Source organism: Hyperolius riggenbachi, chromosome 3 (genome assembly GCF_040937935.1).
Source record: "Hyperolius riggenbachi isolate aHypRig1 chromosome 3, aHypRig1.pri, whole genome shotgun sequence".
In the NCBI taxonomy this organism is placed as follows: Eukaryota; Metazoa; Chordata; class Amphibia; order Anura; family Hyperoliidae; genus Hyperolius; species Hyperolius riggenbachi.
In genome coordinates this window covers 474,865,487-474,886,545 of record NC_090648.1, presented here as the reverse complement: position 1 = coordinate 474,886,545, position 21,059 = coordinate 474,865,487, and the positions used below count along the sequence as shown (strand labels likewise).

At 47.4% G+C, this 21,059-nt stretch overlaps 1 protein-coding gene across 2 annotated transcripts in view; it reads left to right on the top strand.

Annotated features, from left to right (window-relative positions):
* The window catches only part of MGAT4B (alpha-1,3-mannosyl-glycoprotein 4-beta-N-acetylglucosaminyltransferase B), an 802,706-nt gene that overhangs the window by 524,079 nt on the left and 257,568 nt on the right, over window positions 1-21,059 (top strand). For both annotated transcript variants that reach the window (XM_068278091.1, XM_068278092.1), the window contains exon 6: window positions 8,328-8,441. In XM_068278091.1, the coding sequence (XP_068134192.1) occupies window positions 8,328-8,441 (114 nt within the window). The remainder of the gene's footprint in view (window positions 1-8,327; window positions 8,442-21,059) is intronic.

The following is a 21,059-nucleotide window of genomic DNA, read 5'->3' as shown; positions in this document are numbered from 1 at the left end:
CTGTCATTCTGTCCCTCTTCCCTCCTCATTTGTCCCTCTTTCAGGACGTTGTCCCTCTTTCTATGTAAATATATATATATATATATATATATATATATATATATATATATACTAAAAAAATGTTTTTGACTCTAAACTTTATTCACATCCTTGTGATTGATATATTACTAATTTTAAAATGTTAATATGAAGGAAAATGAAGCAGGATAGATAGGACCAGTGGGGTTTGAATCATAAAACAACATATTTTTCTTATGAAATCTTTATAGTATGCGTGACTAGGGGGGCCTGTCATGGGCGTGGCATAAGTGTCCCTATTTCTCATCTCAAAAGGTATGAGTTTCTGAGTTACGCACCTGGAACTGGCATACAGACAGCGAGGTCACATGACCTGATCGCCATATTTCTTATGGCACAAGGTTATGAAATGCATTTAACAGACCAACGCTTTGTGTGTGTGACTATTGAATAAAAAGAGTAAAAAAAAAAAAAAATGAAGCTTTTGATAAATAAAAATAGGAGGATTTATAATTCCACTCTTAGGCCCAGTTCACACTTGCGTTTAAAAACGGTCCTGCTGAACGGACTGTACCATATACTGTACAAACTGAACGGATCTAATGTTAACCTATGGAAGTGTTCACATGCGTCTGTTAGTACGGATCCAGTCCGTCCGTTCAGCTGGACGGAACGCAACTTTCTTGCAGCACCTAATTTTCCGGACTGCTGAGCCCAGCGGACCAGAAACGGAAGCTGAAGCCCTGCATGGGGGCAATGGTAGAACGGAGCGTTTCTTCACACTAGTGAAGAGGTGGACAGTTCTAAGGGCCAAAATCCACTGGGGCTGGGGGATGTGGGGGAGGTGGGGGGGGTGCTCCACTGAGGGAGGGGGTCTGGGGGGGATGTGAGGATGCTCCACTGGGGGAGGGGTCTGGGGGGATGTGAGGATGCTCCACCAGGGGGTGAGGGTCTGGAGGAGGATGTTGGGATGCTCCACCGGGGCTGGGGGGGATGTGGGGATTCTCCACTGGGGGAGGGGGGGTCTTGGGGGATGTGGGGATGCCCCACCGGGGGAGGGGGTCTGGGGGGATGTGGGGATGCTCCACCGGGGCTGGGGGGATGTGGGGATGCTCCACCGGGGGTGGTGTCATGCTCACCAGCAGGCATTCCGTCTGGCGAGGCTTTGCTTCGTGCAGATGAACGCCCAAAGACGCAGACACCCAGGATATGATGCAAAGTGATGTTTTATTTACAGTGAAGGTATGTACATCAACAGTATTCAAAGTAGATTCCAGACCGTGCAGGAACAAGCATGCAACATTATGTTCATGAAGCAACTTGACAGGAGTATTTACCCAGGCAATATTAGTAAGTTCAAGTCCACCAGCAGGTATGTAGATATTCATCCAGAATACAGCATACAGGACAAGAGCAAACACACAGGCTATAACTCCAAGAGGTCAGGCAGAACTGGAGCAACCAGACAGATATAAATCCTAGGACTCAGGCAAGACAGGAGCAGGAACTGAGGCTGCACAAGCAGGGAGGACAAACAATGCGACAGCAAAGGCTGCTGGGAAGTCTGGATCTTAAGTACTCCGCTAATGAGGCACTCACCTTGCAGGTGTTCAGACACTCCCATGTAATCTCACTGCAGCAGGACTGAGCCAAATGCAAAGCCAGCCCATAACTGCAGTGAGAAACAGAACTGGGAATCCTTGCACACACACATGCAATTCCATTGCAGCAATGTGCAGACAAAAACCGATGGACAGTCAGCCCATCACTGCAATGACAGGCAGAACTGAGAATCCTCACAGACTTGCATACAATTCCATTGCAGTAATGTGCAGACTGAAGCAAATGCAGAGTCAGCCCATCACTGCAATGACAGGCAAAACTGGGGATCCTAACAGGTGGGAATCTGGGGGGATGCTCCACCGGAGGTGGGAGTCTGGGGGGATGTGGGGATGCTCCACTGGGGATGGGGTAATGTGGGGATGCTCCACCGGGGCTGGGGGATGTGGGAATGCTCCACTGGGGCTGGGGTGATGTGCGGATGCTCCACTGGGGCTGGGGTGATGTGCGGATGCTCCACTGGGGCTGGGGGGATGTGGGAATGCTCCACCGGGGCTGGGGGGATGTGGGAATGCTCCACCGGGGCTGGGGGGATGTGGGGATGCTCCACCGGGGGAGGGGGTCTGGGGGGGATGTGGGAATGCTCCACTGGGGCTGGGAGGATGTGGGGGATGCTCCACTGGGGGTGGGAGTCTGGGGGGATATGGGGATGCTCCACCGGGGGAGGGGGTCTGGGGGGGATGTGGGGATGCTCCACCGGGGTTTGGTGTCTGGGGGGGATGTGGGGACTGGGGACGCTAGACTGTACCTGAGCGGACAGGTGAGGGAGAGAGGGTTTCTTACCAAGGCTTCCGTCTCTTCCCCTTGCATCTCACGTCACGTCATGTGACTACCACGCTTCCTCCTTCTGGGTTAAAGGAGGATGCATGGTAGTCTGGTGACGCGACGTGAGACGCAAGGGGAAGAGACGGAAACCTTGGTAAGAAACCCTCTCTCCCTCCCTCCCCCGCACTCTCAGCAGACCGGAGTGACAATGGAGTGAAAACGGATCTAATCGACCGGTGATCAGATTAGTTTTCACCAATCTGTTTGCCAGTGTGGACTAAGCCTACGAATCCGGTGAAGTGGAGGCTGGATCTGCTTTACCGGATCCGTTTGTCTTTAAAATACCCGTGTGTACCGGGCTTTACTCCTAAATAGAGATGGTGAATGAGATGCCAATCAGTGGTCTAGCCCAATTTTATGCAAATTTTTAACGTGGTATGAAACTCAAAATTCCATTTTTTGCTCTAAATCACATAAGTAATCACAAGTGTAATTTGATCTCTTAGCTGTGTCAGCTGGGTGCCTCCGCAGAGCAGCTAATTTGTAAACACAGGATGTTAGCTCTATGGTCTTGATTCACAAAAGAGTGCTAACTGTTAGCACGGCTGTTTTCGCGCGAATTTTCGCGTTTGCGCGCGATCGCAAATTTTCATGCGCAATTAAATATTTTCGCGTGCAAACGCGAATTTTCGCGTGATATCATTATCCTTTTCACACAAAAATTCAAATTTTAGGATTTGAACTTTTGCCTAAGGCCCCGTTCAGACTGCAGAACGCGGACCGCAACGCATGCGGACCGCAACGCGTACGAACGCACGCCATCTGCGTTCGTATGCGTTGCGTGGCTGATCCCATCACTGAAAAGTGAATGGGACAGCCACGCGTTTTTACAAAAAATGCGTGCAGCATGCGTTCCCGGACCTCACAGGTCCGGAACGCATGCAGTGTGAACATCAGACATTGCACTCTATGCAATGTCTGATGTCGTGCGTGTCGGCCACCTGCACGCGTTTCCAAAACGCGGCTGGAAACGCGTGCAGTGTGAACGGGGCCTTACTGTTAACCTTTCTTTTATTCGAACACAAGAATCAATGTTTTCTGTTAGTTTGGCTGCATTTATTGTATACTGTTTAAAATCATTAGATCATAACCTCATTATGGGGACTTAAAGGACCACTATTGCGAAAAATCATGAAATTTAATATACATGTAAACACATACAAATAAGAAGTCTCCCAGAGTAAAATGAGCCACAAATGCCTTTTCTCCTATGTTGCTGTCACTTACAAAAGGTAGTAGAAATCTGACAAAACCTACAGATTTTAATCCATCTCTGCATGGGGGAATCGCAGCTTGGCCACTAAACTTGGCATACAGATCCCTTACTACCTGGGATGATATGTTCTGGAGGTCTCGCGTCCCCCCTGCACACCTGGGCGGAGCTGCAAATCAGATTTCACCCATTCAAGTCAATGGAAAAAATGTAAAAGGCTGCCATTCTCACAGTAATCAAGCCAGAGTCCCCACACTTGGCACAGTTGGTCACTTGGTGACCAAGATTACAAATCCAGGAAAAGTGGGCGGAGCATAAAACAGCCAATCAAATTTCAGCCATTCATTTTTAATGGGAAAATGTAAACTGCAGCCATTCTTAGACTGTTAATCGCAGGGTTCTCAAACTTGCCGCACTTGGTCACTGGGTGAATGCGATTAAGATTCAGGAAAGTGGGTGGAGCTTACAACAGCCAATTAATATTCACCTGTTGATTTTTAAGGGGAATATTTAAACTGCTGCCATTCTTACACTGTTAATGACAGAGGCTTCAAACTTGCTACTGTACAGTCACTCATTGGATGACGGGGGGGATGCCAGGAACTTGAAATCTCACAAACATGGTCATTGAGTGACTGTGTGCCAAGGTTACAGAAAGTGGGCGGAGCCAAAAACAAATTTCACTAGGAAAATATAAACTGTATCCATTCTTACACCGTTAATGTCAGGGTTGTCAAACTTTGCACAGTTGGTCACTGGGTGAAACAATCAATAATATGGCACGTGCGGAGTATGGCCGCAGCCGCCTGTATTCCCTGTTCCCTGGTCTTATCCGTTCTGTCGGCGTTTAGCACGCCTGGAACGGTACTGTCATCTGCTCATGGGGTCACTGTCTCGCGCGGGCGCACGCGGAGACAGGACCTTTATGCTGGGAGAGGACGCGTCAGCTGACCTGCTGACCTGCTGACGTCAGAGGTGACTCTCGCCGCTCGGATTAGCTGTTTCCGAGCTGGGCGCGGCTGAGAGCCTTCCTCTGCTTCTTAAGCCTCCGCTCTCCATTAGCTAACTGTCTGCCGTTGTGAATACTTCGTGTTAGCGCTCAGACCTTAGACTAGTATCCGGTGTGCTTTGATCTGGGAGGAAACCATGGATTTCACACAAGACTAGGACTATTGTATATTATTATTTGATTACCTGTGTATGATTCTGGCTATTCTCTGACCTCGCATTTGTTTACGGATTCTGTACTTCTGCCTATCTGACCCTTGTTGCTGAACCTCTGCCTGATTACCTACTATTCTCCTGCCTGTCGTTTCTGTACTGATACTGCCTCTCTGTTGCCGAACCTTGCCTGTCCGACCACTCCTCTCACCAGTGGGCCCTTGCCACTGGTGAGGTGTTTGTAGTATTACCCACCAGCTCCACTGGTGAGGTGACACTTGTTACTGATAGTACCTTGCCAGCTCCTCTGGTAAGGTCTTGCCAAACTTTACAGTTACCGTGTCTGATAGTACTTTACCAGCTCCTTTGGTAAAGTCCTTGTACTTTCTTCATAGCTACGTGCACTGTAGTCCCTGACCAGCCCCACTGGAAAGGTCTGGTTAGATTATACAGGCACATCTTCTGACAATACCTTGCCAGCTCCTCTGGTAAGGTTCAGTCAAACTATTAAGTACAGTGCTGCTAGGCCTCCCAGCTCCTCTGGGAGGCTCTATCTCCTATTTGTTTAATGTTGCACCAATCACTATCACACAGTACCTTGTGAGCTATACTTGCATTATTGGTGATTCTGCAGATCACAACATATAGTGTCTGCATTATTGGTGATACTGCAGATCACCCAATAATCAGACGTCCGAGTTGCAGCACCCAATCGTTTAAACTGGGTGACTGGAATTAATATTCAGGAAAATGGGTGGAGCCTACAACAGCCAATCAAAATTCACCTGTTGTTTTTCAAGGGGAATATTAAAATTGCTGCCATTGTTACTGTTAATAGCAGGTGCCTCAAACCTAGTACAGTTGGTCACTGGGTAACTGGGGTTCAAATTCAGAAAGGGGGTAGAGCCACAAACAGCCAACCAGATTTCTTTAATTTCAGTGGGAATATCCAAATTATTGATACCAAGGACCCCAAAGCTCATAAACTTGGTAATTGAGTGATTGTATGTCAAGGTTGCAAAAAGCGGCGCCAACTACATTTTTTACATGGGAAAATATAAACTGCAACCATTCTTACACTGTTAATGGCAGTGTTCTCAAAATTGGCACAGTTGGTCACTGAGTGACTGGGATTTATTGATTTTCAAGGGGATTATTTACATTGCTGCCCTTCATACACTAAGGGCTCGTTTCCACTATTGCGGTGCGGAATCGTCTGGATTCCACCGCTGATGAAATCGCATGCGGATGCGATTCCCCATGCGGTTTTTGCCGCAAATTCACATAGGTGAGGGTATATGCGATTTTAACCATGTCACTGCCTGTGTGAATTTACATTGGTACCTATGCGAATTTGCATGCGAATTCGCGCCAAAAACGCATGGGGATAACGCATGCGTTTTCCCTATTAAATACATTGCATGCGATTCGCATGCATTCCACTCGCAGGCGAATTCTGCGTCTCTTTTGTGCGTTTTTTCACCGCTGAAAAAAACGCACCTCAACAACGCTACAGTGGAAACAGGCCCATCCACTTTCATTACATGTGCGAATCCGCATGCGCTGGACGCATGCAGGTTCGCGATAGTGGAAACGAGCCCTAAATGGCAGAGACCTCAAATCTGGTACAGTCAGTCACTGAGAGACTGGGGTTTAAATTCTGAAAAGGGGGCGGACCACAAACATCACATTTGTTTAATTTCAATGGGAAATTGCAACTTATTGATGCCAAGGACCCCAAAGCTCATAAACTTGGTCATTGAGTGACTGTATGTAAAGATTAGAAATAGTGGGCGGAGCCAAAAACAACTAACTTTTTACATGGGGAAATACAAACTGCAGCCATTCTTACTCTGTTAATGGCAGGGTTCTTGATACAGTTGGTCACTGGGTGACTAGGGTTAATATTCAGAAAAGTGGGTGGGGCCTACAAAAGACAATCAAAATTCACCTATTGGTTTTCAAGGGGAATATTGAAACTGCTGCCATTCTTACACTGTTAATGGCAGAGGCCTCAAACCTGCTACAGTGGGTCATTAAGTGAATGGGGTTCAAATTCACTAAAGGGGCAGAGCCACAAACAGCCAATCAGATTTCTTTGCTGGATAAATTGCCAACAGAGATATATGGAGCAGCAGTGGCAGAGTTATGTGGAGCAGCAGTGGCAGAGTTATGTGGAGCAGCAGTGGCAGAGTTATGTGGAACAGCAGGGTTAGAGCTTTGTGGAGCAGCGGTGGCAGAGTTATGTGGAGCAGCAGTGGCAGAGTTATGTGGAGCAGCAGTGGCAGAGTTATGTGGAGCAGCAGTGGCAGAGTTATGTGGAGCAGCAGTGGCAGAGTTATGTGGAGCAGCAGTGGCAGAGTTATGTGGAGAAGCAGGGTCTGAGTTATGTGGCGCAGCAGTGGCAGAGTTATGTGGAGCAGCAGTGGCTGAGTTATGTGGAGCAGCAGTGGAAGAGTTATGTGGAGCAGCAGTGGCTGAGTTATGTGGAGCAGCAGTGGCTGAGTTATGTGGAGCAGCAGTGGCTGAGTTATGTGGAGCAGCAGTGGCAGAGTTATGTGGAGCAGCAGTGGCAGAGTTATGTGGAGCAGCAGGGGCTGAGTTTTGTGGAGCAGCGGTGGCAGAGTTATGTGGAGCAGCAGGGGCAGAGTTATGTGGAGCAGCAGTGGCAGAGTTATGTGGAGCAGCAGGGTCTGATTTATGTGGAGCAGCAGTGGCAGAGTTATGTGGAGCAGCAGTGGCTGAGTTATGTGGAGCAGCAGTGGCTGAGTTATGTGGAGCAGCAGTGGCTGAGTTATGTGGAGCAGCAGTGGCTGAGTTATGTGGAGCAGCAGTGGCTGAGTTATGTGGAGCAGCAGTGGCTGAGTTATGTGGAGCAGCAGTGGCAGAGTTATGTGGAGCAGCAGTGGCTGAGTTATGTGGAGCAGCAGTGGCAGAGTTATGTGGAGCAGCAGTGGCAGAGTTATGTGGAGCAGCAGTGGCAGAGTTATGTGGAGCAGCAGTGGCAGAGTTATGGGAGTGGTGAAGATTTGTGGAAAAGCAGTGGTAAAGCTACACAGAGCAACAATGATTCAGATGTCCAGACTCTTTGTGTCACCTGTCTGTTTAGACCTTCTATTAAAAAGTGATTTAACTGAATTAGTTTTACCGTTAAAGAGAAACTCTGACCAAAAACTGAACTTTATCCCAATCAGTAGCTGATACCCCCTTTTACATGAGAAATCTATTCCTTTTCACAAACAGAACATCAGGGGGCGCTGTATGACTGATCTTGTGGTGAAACCCCTCCCACAAGTAACCCCCCCCCCCCCCCACAAGAAAAGTTCAAACTTTTGTGGAAAATAGCTGTTTACAGTTGTTTCCAACTGCCAAAAACCATGCAGCAGCTACATCACCTGCCAACAGTAAAATGTTCACTGGAGTTCCTCTTTAAGTGGAATGCAAAACATAAACCTGCAGGTCTGTATTCATGACTGTTTCTTTCTTCCAGGTTTCCTAATGAAATCCAGTCAGGCCTTTTAGAAGTTATATCTCCGTCTCCGAACTTCTACCCTGATTTCTCCCGCCTGCGAGAATCCTTTGGCGACCCCAGAGAGCGTGTCAGGTAATGGGCGTTCTTTTTGCTTGTGTAAGCTGAACGTTTATGAAGGAGGCTGATACTATTTACTGGTCAATTCAATATGAGAATTTCTCTCACAATTTGAAAGCTGTGATGAAGCAGGGATTTTGAATTACCTCAGATAAGGCTGTTTAAAACTTCTGATTTTTTTAAGATATAGTATTTTTGTTGAAGGAGATGTATTAATTGAGTCCAGTTAAAGATGTACCACGACATATAGTAGAATGTAGTAAATAATTCAGGATACCTACCGTATTTTTCGGACTATAAGACGCATCTAGGTTTAGAGGGCAAAATTCAAAGAAAAAAAAAATGCTAAACCTGCTGCGTTCATGGTGCAGGGGCGTATTATGGACCTTTCCCCCCACAATGATTATGTCCCCCTTGTGCCTTACTTGTACCTCTAGTGTCTCCTGTGTTCTCGTCTGTCCCCCTTGTGTCTCTGGTGTCTTTCTGTGTCTTCTGACCCCCTTCCTCTATTATCCCAGTGTCTGCTATCCCTGTGTTTTCCATGACCCAGTGTCTGGTGTCTCCCTGTGTCCTGCCTGTCCTAGTATCTGCGTGTACTACGTGAAGCTGCAGCTTTCCTCTGCTGCTTTTATCACCGAGCTGTCCCCCTGTCTGTAATATATACAGTTGTCTGCACTGTCCCCCTGTCTGTAATATATACATTTGTATGTCCCAGAGTAAATACACACATTTGTCCGCGCTGTCCCAGAGTAAATACACACATTTGTCCGCGCTGTCCCAGAGTAAATACACACATTTGTCCGCGCTGTCCCAGAGTAAATACACACAATCAGTGATTGGCCCCAATGACGGAGAGGTGATCCCGCCCGCGGGACTAGCGCTTTCTATCAAGAGAGGAACCAGGAGCAGTGGGCAGCGTGATTGGCGGTTGGGGCCAGGTCCCCCTGCCTGATTGGTACATCTCTCTGCCAAGTTGAGCGGGACTTCCTGGCGACAGTACCCGGGGACAGCGCGGTGATGAAAGCGGGGACAGCATGAGGAACGATGTGTATGTAATCGGTAAAGTTGTGAGGACTTTCTCACAAGGCAGCTGCGGCAGTACGGGGGGGGGGGCAGCGCGGACAATTGTGTGTATGTACTCGGGGACAGCGCGGACAAATGTGTGTGTTTACTCTCGGACAGCGCAGACAAATGTGTGTATTTACTCTGGGACAGCGCGGACAAATGTGTGTATTACAGACGAGGACAGCTCGGTGATAAAAGCAACAGACAGCCTGAGGAAAGCTACAGCTGCACGTAGTACACGCAGATACTAGGACAGGCAGGACACGGGAAAGGATCCGCAGGTCATAATAGTAGTATTCGGACTATAAGACACACTGACTCCCCCCCCCCACACACACACACACACACACTTTTGGGGGAGAAAAAGTGCGTCTTATAGTCCAAAAAATACGGTCATTTACGTTAATTATCCTCGTTTCCGCATCGGAAACACTTCCTATATTACTACACTGAGTTGGCAAAAAATTAGAGACACCCCTTAATTGATAAGAAACCAGTCCACCAGTGATGTAGAGTGACATAACAACGCAGAGTTGCTAATATAAGGAACACTCCGCTTCGGATGACGTAGTTATCACGGAAGGTAATGTCAAAATGGGTAAGATAAAACATTTAAAGAGGAACTGTCACGAAAATCTTTTCAACTGAAAAAAAATTCTGAAAAGAAGGTGGAAATGTATTATTAAAATGAGGTTAAGCATCGTCTTGCTTTCTGGTGAGTTAATTGGCATTTTATTGACAAGTTTAAAATTATCACCTAGGAGAAAACTTACTGGACCAATGAGCTCTAAGTTGGGTCAGATTCACAGGCGTAACAATAGGACCTGCAGCCCCTGCACCCGCGGGGGGGCCTGGCACCGCCCCCTGGGGCCCGCTTGGGGTCGTTTTGCGGGGGTTGGAGGGGACGCAGCACGAGGGGAAAGCCATGCAGCAATTCGGCGGGGAGGGGGGACGCCCCCCCCCCCCCTCCCTCACCTCGGGGCTCTCCCCTCTGCGCTCGCCTCCACTTTAAATCTAAGTCCGGGCAGTGTCTGGGCAGCGGCGGGCAAGCATGGGCTTAAATTCATCTTCGGGTGATCCAGATAGTAGTTATCCGGATGACACCCAGTACTGCTGTGCTGTGCGACGGGCTGGGCGGGGGATCAAGCTTACCCTTCTGACGTCTTCTCCAGCCGTCCCTTGGCGCCTCCCACGATGCGTTCCACTCGGCGCTCATGTGACTTCAAACACTTCCTCCTTCAACCCGGAAGGAGGAAGTGTTTGAAGTCACGTGCTCGCCGAGTGGAACGCATCGTGGGAGGCGCCGAGGGATGGCCGGAGAAGACGTCAGAAGGGTAAGCTTGATCCCCCGCCCAGCCCGTCGCACAGCACAGCAGTACTGGGTGTCATCCGGATAACTACTATCTGGATCACCCGAAGATGAATTGAAACCCATGCTTGCCCGCCGCTGCCCAGACACTGCCCGGACTTAGATTTAAAGTGAAGGGGAGAGCCCCGAGGTGAGGGAGGGGAGGGGGACCAGAATAGTCCCCATCGCTTACATTTTTTTTCAAATGTCACTCTCTAAACGCCTGAGATACAGCTGGACGAGAAAATGCTAAAAGAATTGTTGTTTCAGAGATGCTAGCACCAGCTATTTTTGCACCGACGACCATCCATCATTCAAAGTCACTTAAACTGTCGCAAAAATCTTAAAAATTAAAACACATACAAATAAGAAGTACATTTCTCCCAGAGGAAAATGAGCCATAAATTACTTTTCTCCTATGTTGCTGTCACTTACAGTAGGTAGTAGAAATCTGACATTACCAACAGGTTTTGCGGGAATTTCAGCCTGGCCCTTATTCTTTATAAAGACTTTCCCTGAAAATGATTAACACAAAGATGCTGGCCAGACTCTATGCTCGCTGCACACTATTTTGGCAGTTGGACGGAGCAACTGCCATTCACTAAGTGCTTTTTAAAATAAAGGAAACCCTGAGAACCCCCCTATGAATAGATGGGTTAGTCCAAAATTTGTCAGTAATGTCAGATTTGTACTACTTACTGTAAGAGAGGGGAATCGATTCCATTCAATTCGATTTGCCATTGTTTGACAATGGCAAATTAAATTGAATCGAATCCCAATCGGCAATGTCAGATTAAATCGTATCGTAAATAGAATCATAATCGAATCGCACAAAGAATCGTATCGTGTAGATTGGGCTTTAGACATCTACCTTCACTGGCACACAAGCACCACTCATTCATCCCACGTCTGACAGTTTCCAGGTCTTTTCTTCTTTTTTTTTTTTTTTTTTTTTTTTTTTTGCTATTTATCTTGTTCTCTATGTTTGTCTGGGGCTTGTTCCCCTCGGGGTCTAATCTTCACTCGTTCTTTGGCTGATGGGATAACACTATCATTATCTCCTACTTCTAGTTAGAGAAACCGATCAGTATAAGCTACCCACTCATCATTTAGCGTTGGGGACTCTGTTTTTTTGTTTTTTTCCATCTGTCTAATAGTAATTTTTTGCAGTTAGTTAGTGATGATTGTAATTTGCTAATTTTTGCCTAATTTTATGCCAACTTGAGAGGTTACTAGCAAATTCCTAGACATGTTAAGAAGAAGGGAGAGAATCCGAAGACATAACAACAAAAGTTGTTTAGGTGATACCTTTAATGACTAACTGTACAAGATTCCTGTGCAAGCTTTTGAAACTTTAAGTTTCTTCTTCAGGCATGTTTCAGAACTGGTTATGGATAAGAAGCAGATTCGGGCACCATCCGTCATTCAGCTTGTTTATTTTCAAAACAACTTGTGCAGTATAAACATCAAACAGCTATCACCTGTTGTCCCATGGCGGGGCTGTGCGGGATGCGGTGGAGATGGGTGCTCAGGGCTGTAGAAGGGTCGGCGACGGCCGTTTCGCGTCCTCCAGGACGCTTGGTCACGCTGCGTTCCACAAAATGGCAGCCGCCGCAAGGCCGGCATATGATGGGGCGTAGCCCCGCCCCTTCCGGCTACGCAACGGCGCCAGTGCTTGGAGTGGATTGGTTGGCCATCAGGGGAGCCGGCTCCCAGTGCGCATGTGAGGCTTAGTGACGCGCAATAGGTGCGACATCAAAGTCACACAGCAGGCCAAAAAATAAATATTTGCATTCCAAGGCCGCTGGTTAAGGCGTAGCTTAAGAAGCCACGCCGCCCTATTATGCGCGTATGCGGAAGTAATACAAACTTCACGTATGCCCATATGGTGCATACCACCTTGCCTCAAAGTAATGCGCACCTAAGATCCATGCGCCACCCTGTGGCCAAAATAGTTAGTGCACTGTGTATAGTGTAACCATAAACAAAGAGACTAAAACCAATATAAGCTGGGGCTAGGTGAACAGGAGACCATACAGTTATAACTGTCCCGGATACATTTTATCCCAAATTACCTGAACATTTAAGTACTATGTATTGGCCATGGTAAGGGAATACGGGAGGTATAAGCAGTATTGCCTGCACCACAAGGGGAGGGAAAACATAGGGAGGGAGCACAGCACCCCATAAATACCACATTCTACAAATCGGAATACAATAAGATCAATAAATGTCAGAAAGTACATACAGGGGGGGGGGGGGGAGGGGGAGAGAGGGGAGGGGGGAAAAAGAAAGGGAGAGGGACAAATCTCATAGGCACAGATTCAGCAAACGAAGCATCTCAGGGATCCAGCATACATGAAAGCTCTATTTTATCGTTTAAACCCAGGGGGCCCATAGCATTTGTCTGCAAAATCAACCATGTCTCCCTCCTCAACAATATTTTCTCTCTGTCGCCCCCTCGTCTTTGTGGTTCAACTCTTTCTAGCACAGCAAACTTTAGACCCCTACCATTCCCCTCATGCATCTCGTTCATATGTGTCACGAATCTTGTCCCACTTTTTCCGGATTTCACAGAGCTCAAATGCTCTCCTATTCTGACTTTCAATGGACGGGTTGTTTGGCCTATGTAATATCGGCCACATGGGCAAAACGCAACGTAAACAACGTAGTCAGTAGTACAGGAAAAGAAGGCCCCAGCCTGAAAGACCTCCTTCCCCACATGTATACTTCTTTGGAGCAACATGTGAGGGCAATGGACACAACGTCCACATTTGTAATTCCCCTTGGGAATGGTTCTATTTAGCCAAGTTGTCTTCCTAGGGGAAATAAACTCACTCCGAGTAAGCATGTTCCTCAAAGTAGGTGCCCGTCTGAAAGCTACCCGTGGCGGTCCTCCCACCTTCCTTGACAGGTCGGTGTCCTTCATGATGATATCCCAATGTCTAAAGACTGTCTTTCTAATTTTTTCTGCCATAGGGGTATAATCGAATGTAAAGGTCATTCTTTTTGTGTCCGACCCCTTCCCTTTCTTGGGGTTTAACAGGTCCAATCTATCCTGTTCCTTGGCCCTTCGTCTGGCTACTCCTAATTGGACTGGGTCATAACCTCTGCTAATGAACCTTTGTGTCATTTCATCTGCCTGTCGGTCAAAGTCTGACTCTTTCTTGTTGTTTCTCCTCAATCTTAAATATTGACCATATGGGATCGCTCTAATGACATGTTTTGGGTGGAAGCTCTTAGCATGTAAAATTGCATTTGTGGCAGTTGGTTTTCTGTAGCCCTTGCTGTGGATTCCTCCATCCCGGATCACCAGTTTCAAATCTAAAAATGTTACCTCTGTATGGCTTAATTCTGCCGTAAATTCCATGTTAATTTCATTTACGTTCAAGTAACTCATAAATAACTCAAATTCTTGATCAGAGCCAGACCACACCACCAGGACGTCGTCCACATACCTCGACCATTGTCTGACGTATCTCCGGAACGGATTGTTCTCGGAGAACACGGCAGACTCCTCCCACGCCCCTAGGAAGAGGTTTGCAAAGGAGCATGCCACAGGGGTCCCCATGGCCGTGCCAGCGGTCTGTTGGAACCAGCGTCCATCAAATAGGAATGCATTGTGTTTCAACACAAACTCCAAATATTTACATAGAAAATCAACATATTCATCGTCCTTATCGGTACGTTTCAGGAATTGTCTGACCGCTAGCACCCCCAAATCCTGAGGGATGCGGCTGTACAGACTGACCACGTCTATAGTGGCCAGTCTGTCTCCTGGGACCCATGTGGCACGCTCCAACATCTGCAACACCTCTACCGTGTCCCTCAGATAGGAGGGCACCCCTCTCAATAAGGGGCGCAGGAGATGGTCGAGGTATCTGGACAACCTCTCTGTGAGAGATCCACAGCCAGAGACTATGGGACGTCCCGGCGGCGCGGTCATGGACTTGTGCATTTTCGGGATGTGGTACCATCCCGAAAATGCACCAGTCTGGTGAAGGGGGGCATTAGGTCTACGGCCAATTTCTTGGACAAGAAACCCCTCTTGACTCCCTCCTCTAAAAGGGTCTTCAGCTCTATCTGGAAACCTGGAGTCGGGTCAGCGACGAGCGGACAATAGGTGGCAACATCACTTAACTGCCTTTCGGCCTCCTGTTTATACTGGCTAGCCGCCATCACAACCAAATTGCCACCCTTGTCCGCTCCCCGAACGACCAGACTGTCGTTCCCTCTTAACCAATTCAGAGCTGCCCTTTCATCCTGGCTCGGGTTAGGTACTGCATCTTCATAGATTTCTGCCTTAATGTACTGCATGACTCTATCAAAGAAGTGATCAATGCTGGAGCCGGGACCAACTGGGAAGGGATGCACAGATTTACATGCTCTGAATGTTTGTACTTCCCCCAACCTCAATTTCTCTCCCTTATCACAAAGCCCTGCCCACCCCACTTCTTTCCCCTCAGTCCAAAGTTCATCTATGAACTGGGCCAGTTCCTCATCCGTTGGGTCGTATCGTGTCCCTAGGCCGAAGCCTGTTACATCGATACCTGACCCTTCCGTCACTTGAGGCAATTCCTGGGGGATGAAATTTAAATTTAAAGCACCCTCAGCAGGTCCACCGTCAGCTCTGGGGTTTCCCACCGACCCTACGGTGTCGTGGCCATCCGTCATAGGGTGAGTAGGGGCTATAATCATATTGCAAGAGTTCTGTTCTTTTTCTTCCTTGTCTTCACCAAATTTTTGGCAAATCACCAACTTGCGTGTTGCTTTGAACAAGTCAATCGTGAATGCTGTTAAGTCAAATTTCCTAGTCGGACAATAATTCAGACCTTTTTTCAAAAGACTATTGCAGGCTGCTGGTATGTCCACACCCGATATATTAATAACCTGCAGACCTTCTTCCCCATCTTCTGGCATTATCTGGTTGCTTTGCGTTTCTTGTTGCTCTGTCTCACATCTTGGGTTCCTTCCCAGTGGACTGATCGTCTTCCATCTGGATCTGTTCCTTCCTCCTCGTCTGACTCTATGTCTAAAGGGGCAGTTGCTCCAGCACATGGTGGCTCTGGTGTATGTTTGGTGACAGTCACCTTCTTAGGGGTCTTAGGTTTCTTTTTTGGCTTCTTGTTCGGGGCCCCTCTTGGTTTGTTTTTAGAATCGTTGTCGCTATCAGATCCAGAATCTGTTGTCCAATATCCCTTCCCTTTAGGTGATTTAAATGGCACCACTGGCCCCCAATTGAATATCTTGCCCTTGTCAAAATCCTCTCTATCTCTGAAGAACTTTTTTAATTTCCTAGCTTTAATCTCGTCCTGTATTTTACTGATCCTTTCCTCTAACTTTCCAGAAACTGCTGAGAATTTCTCTTCAGCCACTGATTCTTTATATCTTCTCTTGGTCTCACTCAACTCGTCAGATATTTTGTTATACTCGATAGTAGATCTCGCTAACACGATATTTTGGAGTCTTCTGGCGTGCTCCAAGTGCTCCTCCTCCCAGTCTTCAACAAACTGCTTATCTTCCCTATACTCTGAAGGTTCCCAATACCTCCTGAAACCCCTTGCTACGATCCCATCTCTTTTGTAGCGTCTTAGGGTAGTGACCGTCCAGAACAGCTTGGTCTCCTGTTCACTCAGGCGCCCCAGCTTAAAAATGGAAGACCAGAATTCAAATATACCAGCACTCCAGTTTTCTCAAAGAATCACGCTCTTTTATTGAGCTAACATATCCACAGAAATGACCGACAATTGTTTCGGGGCCTCGCAGGGTCCCCCTTTCTCAAGGCGTGTGTGGTTACAATCAAACTTCCAAATACAACTAATATATACATCACTAATCCCCTATGCCCCCACCCCAAACCATGGTGAAAAGGTGATGTCATCTCCTCTGCTCAAAACAACAACATATGCCCGTTTTGTCAAATATTCACTCATCTATGCCATAAGCAATTCTGCTTTAAACTCCAGTGTACACAGTGCTACTGAGTCATGCATGTCTACCTGTCCCAGTGTCTCCTCGCGGTGCTCCTGTTGTAATCCATGCTGATTAGTACCACCATTCAAATGTAAACATCCAGCGGGGAGCCGTTGCTAGTCATGACTGACAGCTTCTCACGTTCCTAATCCCGTATCGGGCTATCGTTCGCGCCGCTGGCCACGCCCCCCGCTTCGTGACTGGTTAATGCCATCAAACCAATCACTATGCGGCATCACAACGCTGCCCGGCAACTAGGGCCGCAAGGAGTCATGGGATTGACTCCAGCGTGTCCCACTGTTGCCAGGCTACGCTAATGTAGCTCACGTGGGGCTGGGAACTACGGTGTCTCATTCACCTCCTCATGAGGTTACGACGAGGAAACCGGTGATCTATGGTCTACCAAAAATCCATAAGGGAACGGAACCGTTGAAGTACAGACCAATAATATCAGGAACAGAATCAATAACTCAACCACTAGCCCAATACATTGATTTCTTACTGCAACCCTTGGTGAAAGATCTACAAGCATACCTCAAAGACACCAATGATTTTCTTGCTAAAATCAACAAGATTGATATCTCAAGAGGTAATATTATGCTATGCACCATGGATATTGGAGCTTTATATACATCCATCCCAAATGAAGCAGGCATCCAAGCGGTTAGATCTTTTCTGGAGAGACGGGAAGATCCTACAGTACCTACAGAATTCATTGTGAATGGACTAGAACTGATACTTACCTCTAATTGCTTCAAATTTGAAAATGCGATGGTACCAACAATGCAGGGGGACGGCTATGGGCAGTTCGGCTGCTCCATCCCTCGCTAACCTATTCATGGGGGCCATTGAAGAAAAATTTGTGTATCCATCCCGAATGTACTGCCCATGCATGACTCAGTAGCACTGTGTACACTGGAGTTTAAAGCAGAATTGCTTATGGCATAGATGAGTGAATATTTGACAAAATGGGCCTATGTTGTTGTTTTGAGCAGAGGAGATGACATCACCTTTTCACCATGGTTTGGGGTGGGGGCATAGGGGATTAGTGATGTATATATTAGTTGTATTTGGAAGTTTGATTGTAACCACACACGCCTTGAGAAAGGGGGACCCTGCGAGGCCCCGAAACAATTGTCGGTCATTTCTGTGGATATGTTAGCTCAATAAAAGAGCGTGATTCTTTGAGAAAACTGGAGTGCTGGTATATTTGAATTCTGGACTTATACTTTGGTGGTCTGCCTATACCACAATACCAAGCACCCTACCTAAGATGGTGTGCCCAGTCACAACTTTTCCTGTTCCAGCTTAAAAATGGGGACCCCTGTGGCATGCTCCTTTGCAAACCTCTTCCTAGGGGCGTGGGAGGAGTCTGCCGTGTTCTCCGAGAACAATCCGTTCCGGAGATACGTCAGACAATGGTCGAGGTATGTGGACGACGTCCTGGTGGTGTGGTCTGGCTCTGATCAAGAATTTGAGTTATTTATGAGTTACTTGAACGTAAATGAAATTAACATGGAATTTACGGCAGAATTAAGCCATACAGAGGTAACATTTTTAGATTTGAAACTGGTGATCCGGGATGGAGGAATCCACAGCAAGGGCTACAGAAAACCAACTGCCACAAATGCAATTTTACATGCTAAGAGCTTCCACCGAAACATGTCATTAGAGCGATCCCATATGGTCAATATTTAAGATTGAGGAGAAACAACAAGAAAGAGTCAGACTTTGACCGACAGGCAGATGAAATGACACAAAGGTTCATTAGCAGAGGTTATGACCCAGTCCAATTAGGAGTAGCCAGACGAAGGGCCAAGGAACAGGATAGATTGGACCTGTTAAACCCCAAGAAAGGGAAGGGGTCGGACACAAAAAGAATGACCTTTACATTCGATTATACCCCTATGGCAGAAAAGATTAGAAAGACAGTCTTTAGACATTGGGATATCATCATGAAGGACACCGACCTGTCAAGGAAGGTGGGAGGACCGCCACGGGTAGCTTTCAGACGGGCACCTACTCTGAGGAACATGCTTACTCGGAGAATTACAAATGTGGACGTTGTGTCCATTGCCCTCACATGTTGCTCCAAAGAAGTATACAGGTGGGGAAGGAGGTCTTTCAGGCTGGGGCCTTCTTTTCCTGTACTACTGACTACGTTGTTTACGTTGCGTTTTGCCCATGTGGCCGATATTACATAGGCCAAACAACCCGTCCATTGAAAGTCAGAATAGGAGAGCATTTGAGCTCTGTGAAATCCGGAAAAAGTGGGACAAGATTCGTGACACATATGAACGAGATGCATGAGGGGAATAGTAGGGGTCTAAAGTTTGCTGTGCTAGAAAGAGTTGAACCACAAAGACGAGGGGGCGACAGAGAGAAAATATTGTTGAGGAGGGAGACATGGTTGATTTTGCAGACAAATGCTATGGGCCCCCTGGGTTTAAACGATAAAATAGAGCTTTCATGTATGCTGGATCCCTGAGATGCTTCGTTTGCTGAATCTGTGCCTATGAGATTTGTCCCTCTCCCTTTCTTTTTCTCCCCTCCCCTCTCTCCCCCTCCCCCCCCCCCCCCCCCTGTATGTACTTTCTGACATTTATTGATCTTATTGTATTCCGATTTGTAGAATGTGGTATTTATGGGGTGCTGTGCTCCCTCCCTATGTTTTCCCTCCCCTTGTGGTGCAGGCAATACTGCTTATACCTCCCGTATTCCCTTACCATGGCCAATACATAGTACTTAAATGTTCAGGTAATTTGGGATAAAATGTATCCGGGACAGTTATAACTGTATGGTCTCCTGTTCACCTAGCCCCAGCTTATATTGGTTTTAGTCTCTTTGTTTATGGTTACACTATACACAGTGCACTAACTATTTTGGCCACAGGGTGGCGCATGGATCTTAGGTGCGCAATACTTTGAGGCAAGGTGGTATGCACCATATGGGCATACGTGAAGTTTGTATTACTTCCGCATACGCGCATAATAGGGCGGCGTGGCTTCTTAAGCTACGCCTTAACCAGCGGCCTTGGAATGCAAATATTTATTTTTTGGCCTGCTGTGTGACTTTGATGTCGCACCTATTGCGCGTCACTAAGCCTCACATGCGCACTGGGAGCCGGCTCCCCTGATGGCCAACCAATCCACTCCAAGCACTGGCGCCGTTGCGTAGCCGGAAGGGGCGGGGCTACGCCCCGTCATATGCCGGCCTTGCGGCGGCTGCCATTTTGTGGAACGCAGCGTGACCAAGCGTCCTGGAGGACGCGAAACGGCCGTCGCCGACCCTTCTACAGCCCTGAGCACCCATCTCCACCGCATCCCGCACAGCCCCGCCATGGGACAACAGGTGATAGCTGTTTGATGTTTATACTGCACAAGTTGTTTTGAAAATAAACAAGCTGAATGACGGATGGTGCCCGAATCTGCTTCTTATCCATAACCAGTTACGATTTACTTCCTTCCTGTCACATATGCGAGGCACACGTCAGTGGCTGATTGTTTAAAACAGTATAACAAGTCAATTACAGCGGGAGTCTTGGTCTCACTCTCTCCCCATCTATGGATCCATCCTGTCTTCTTTAGGAGTGCCACACTCACTTCCCTTTGTACAATCCGGTATATGTTTCAGAACTGGATCAGAACCGTACATAGTACTGTCACATACACAGGCTTCGGATTCTCTCCATGACTAATTCCGGACCATACGGAACTGGCTTCACCAAGGCAGATACCACAACCGCCCGGGTAAAAATGGAACTGAGGAACCTGACAAAGAAACTGGCAGAACTCGACAGCAGCATCAAAGCCTGTGTATGTGACAGTACTATGTATGGTTCTGATCCAGTTCTGAAACATGCCTGAGGGCTCGTTTCCACTATTGCGGTGCGGAATCGCCTGGATTCCACCGCTGATGAAATCGCATACGGATGTGATTCTTCATGCGTTTTTTGCCGCGAATTCGCATGCGAATTCGCATAGGTGAGGGTATATGCGATTTTAACCATGTCACTGCCTGTGTGAATTTACATTGGTACCTATGCGAATTCGCGGCAAAAAACGCATGGGGAAAACGCATGCGATTTCCCTATTAAATACATTGCATGCGATTCGCATGCATTCCACTCGCAGGCGAATTCTGCGGCTCTTTTGTGCGTTTTTTCACCGCTGAAAAAAACGCACCTCAACAACGCTACAGTGGAAACAGGCCCATCCACTTGCATTACATGTGCGAATCCGCATGCG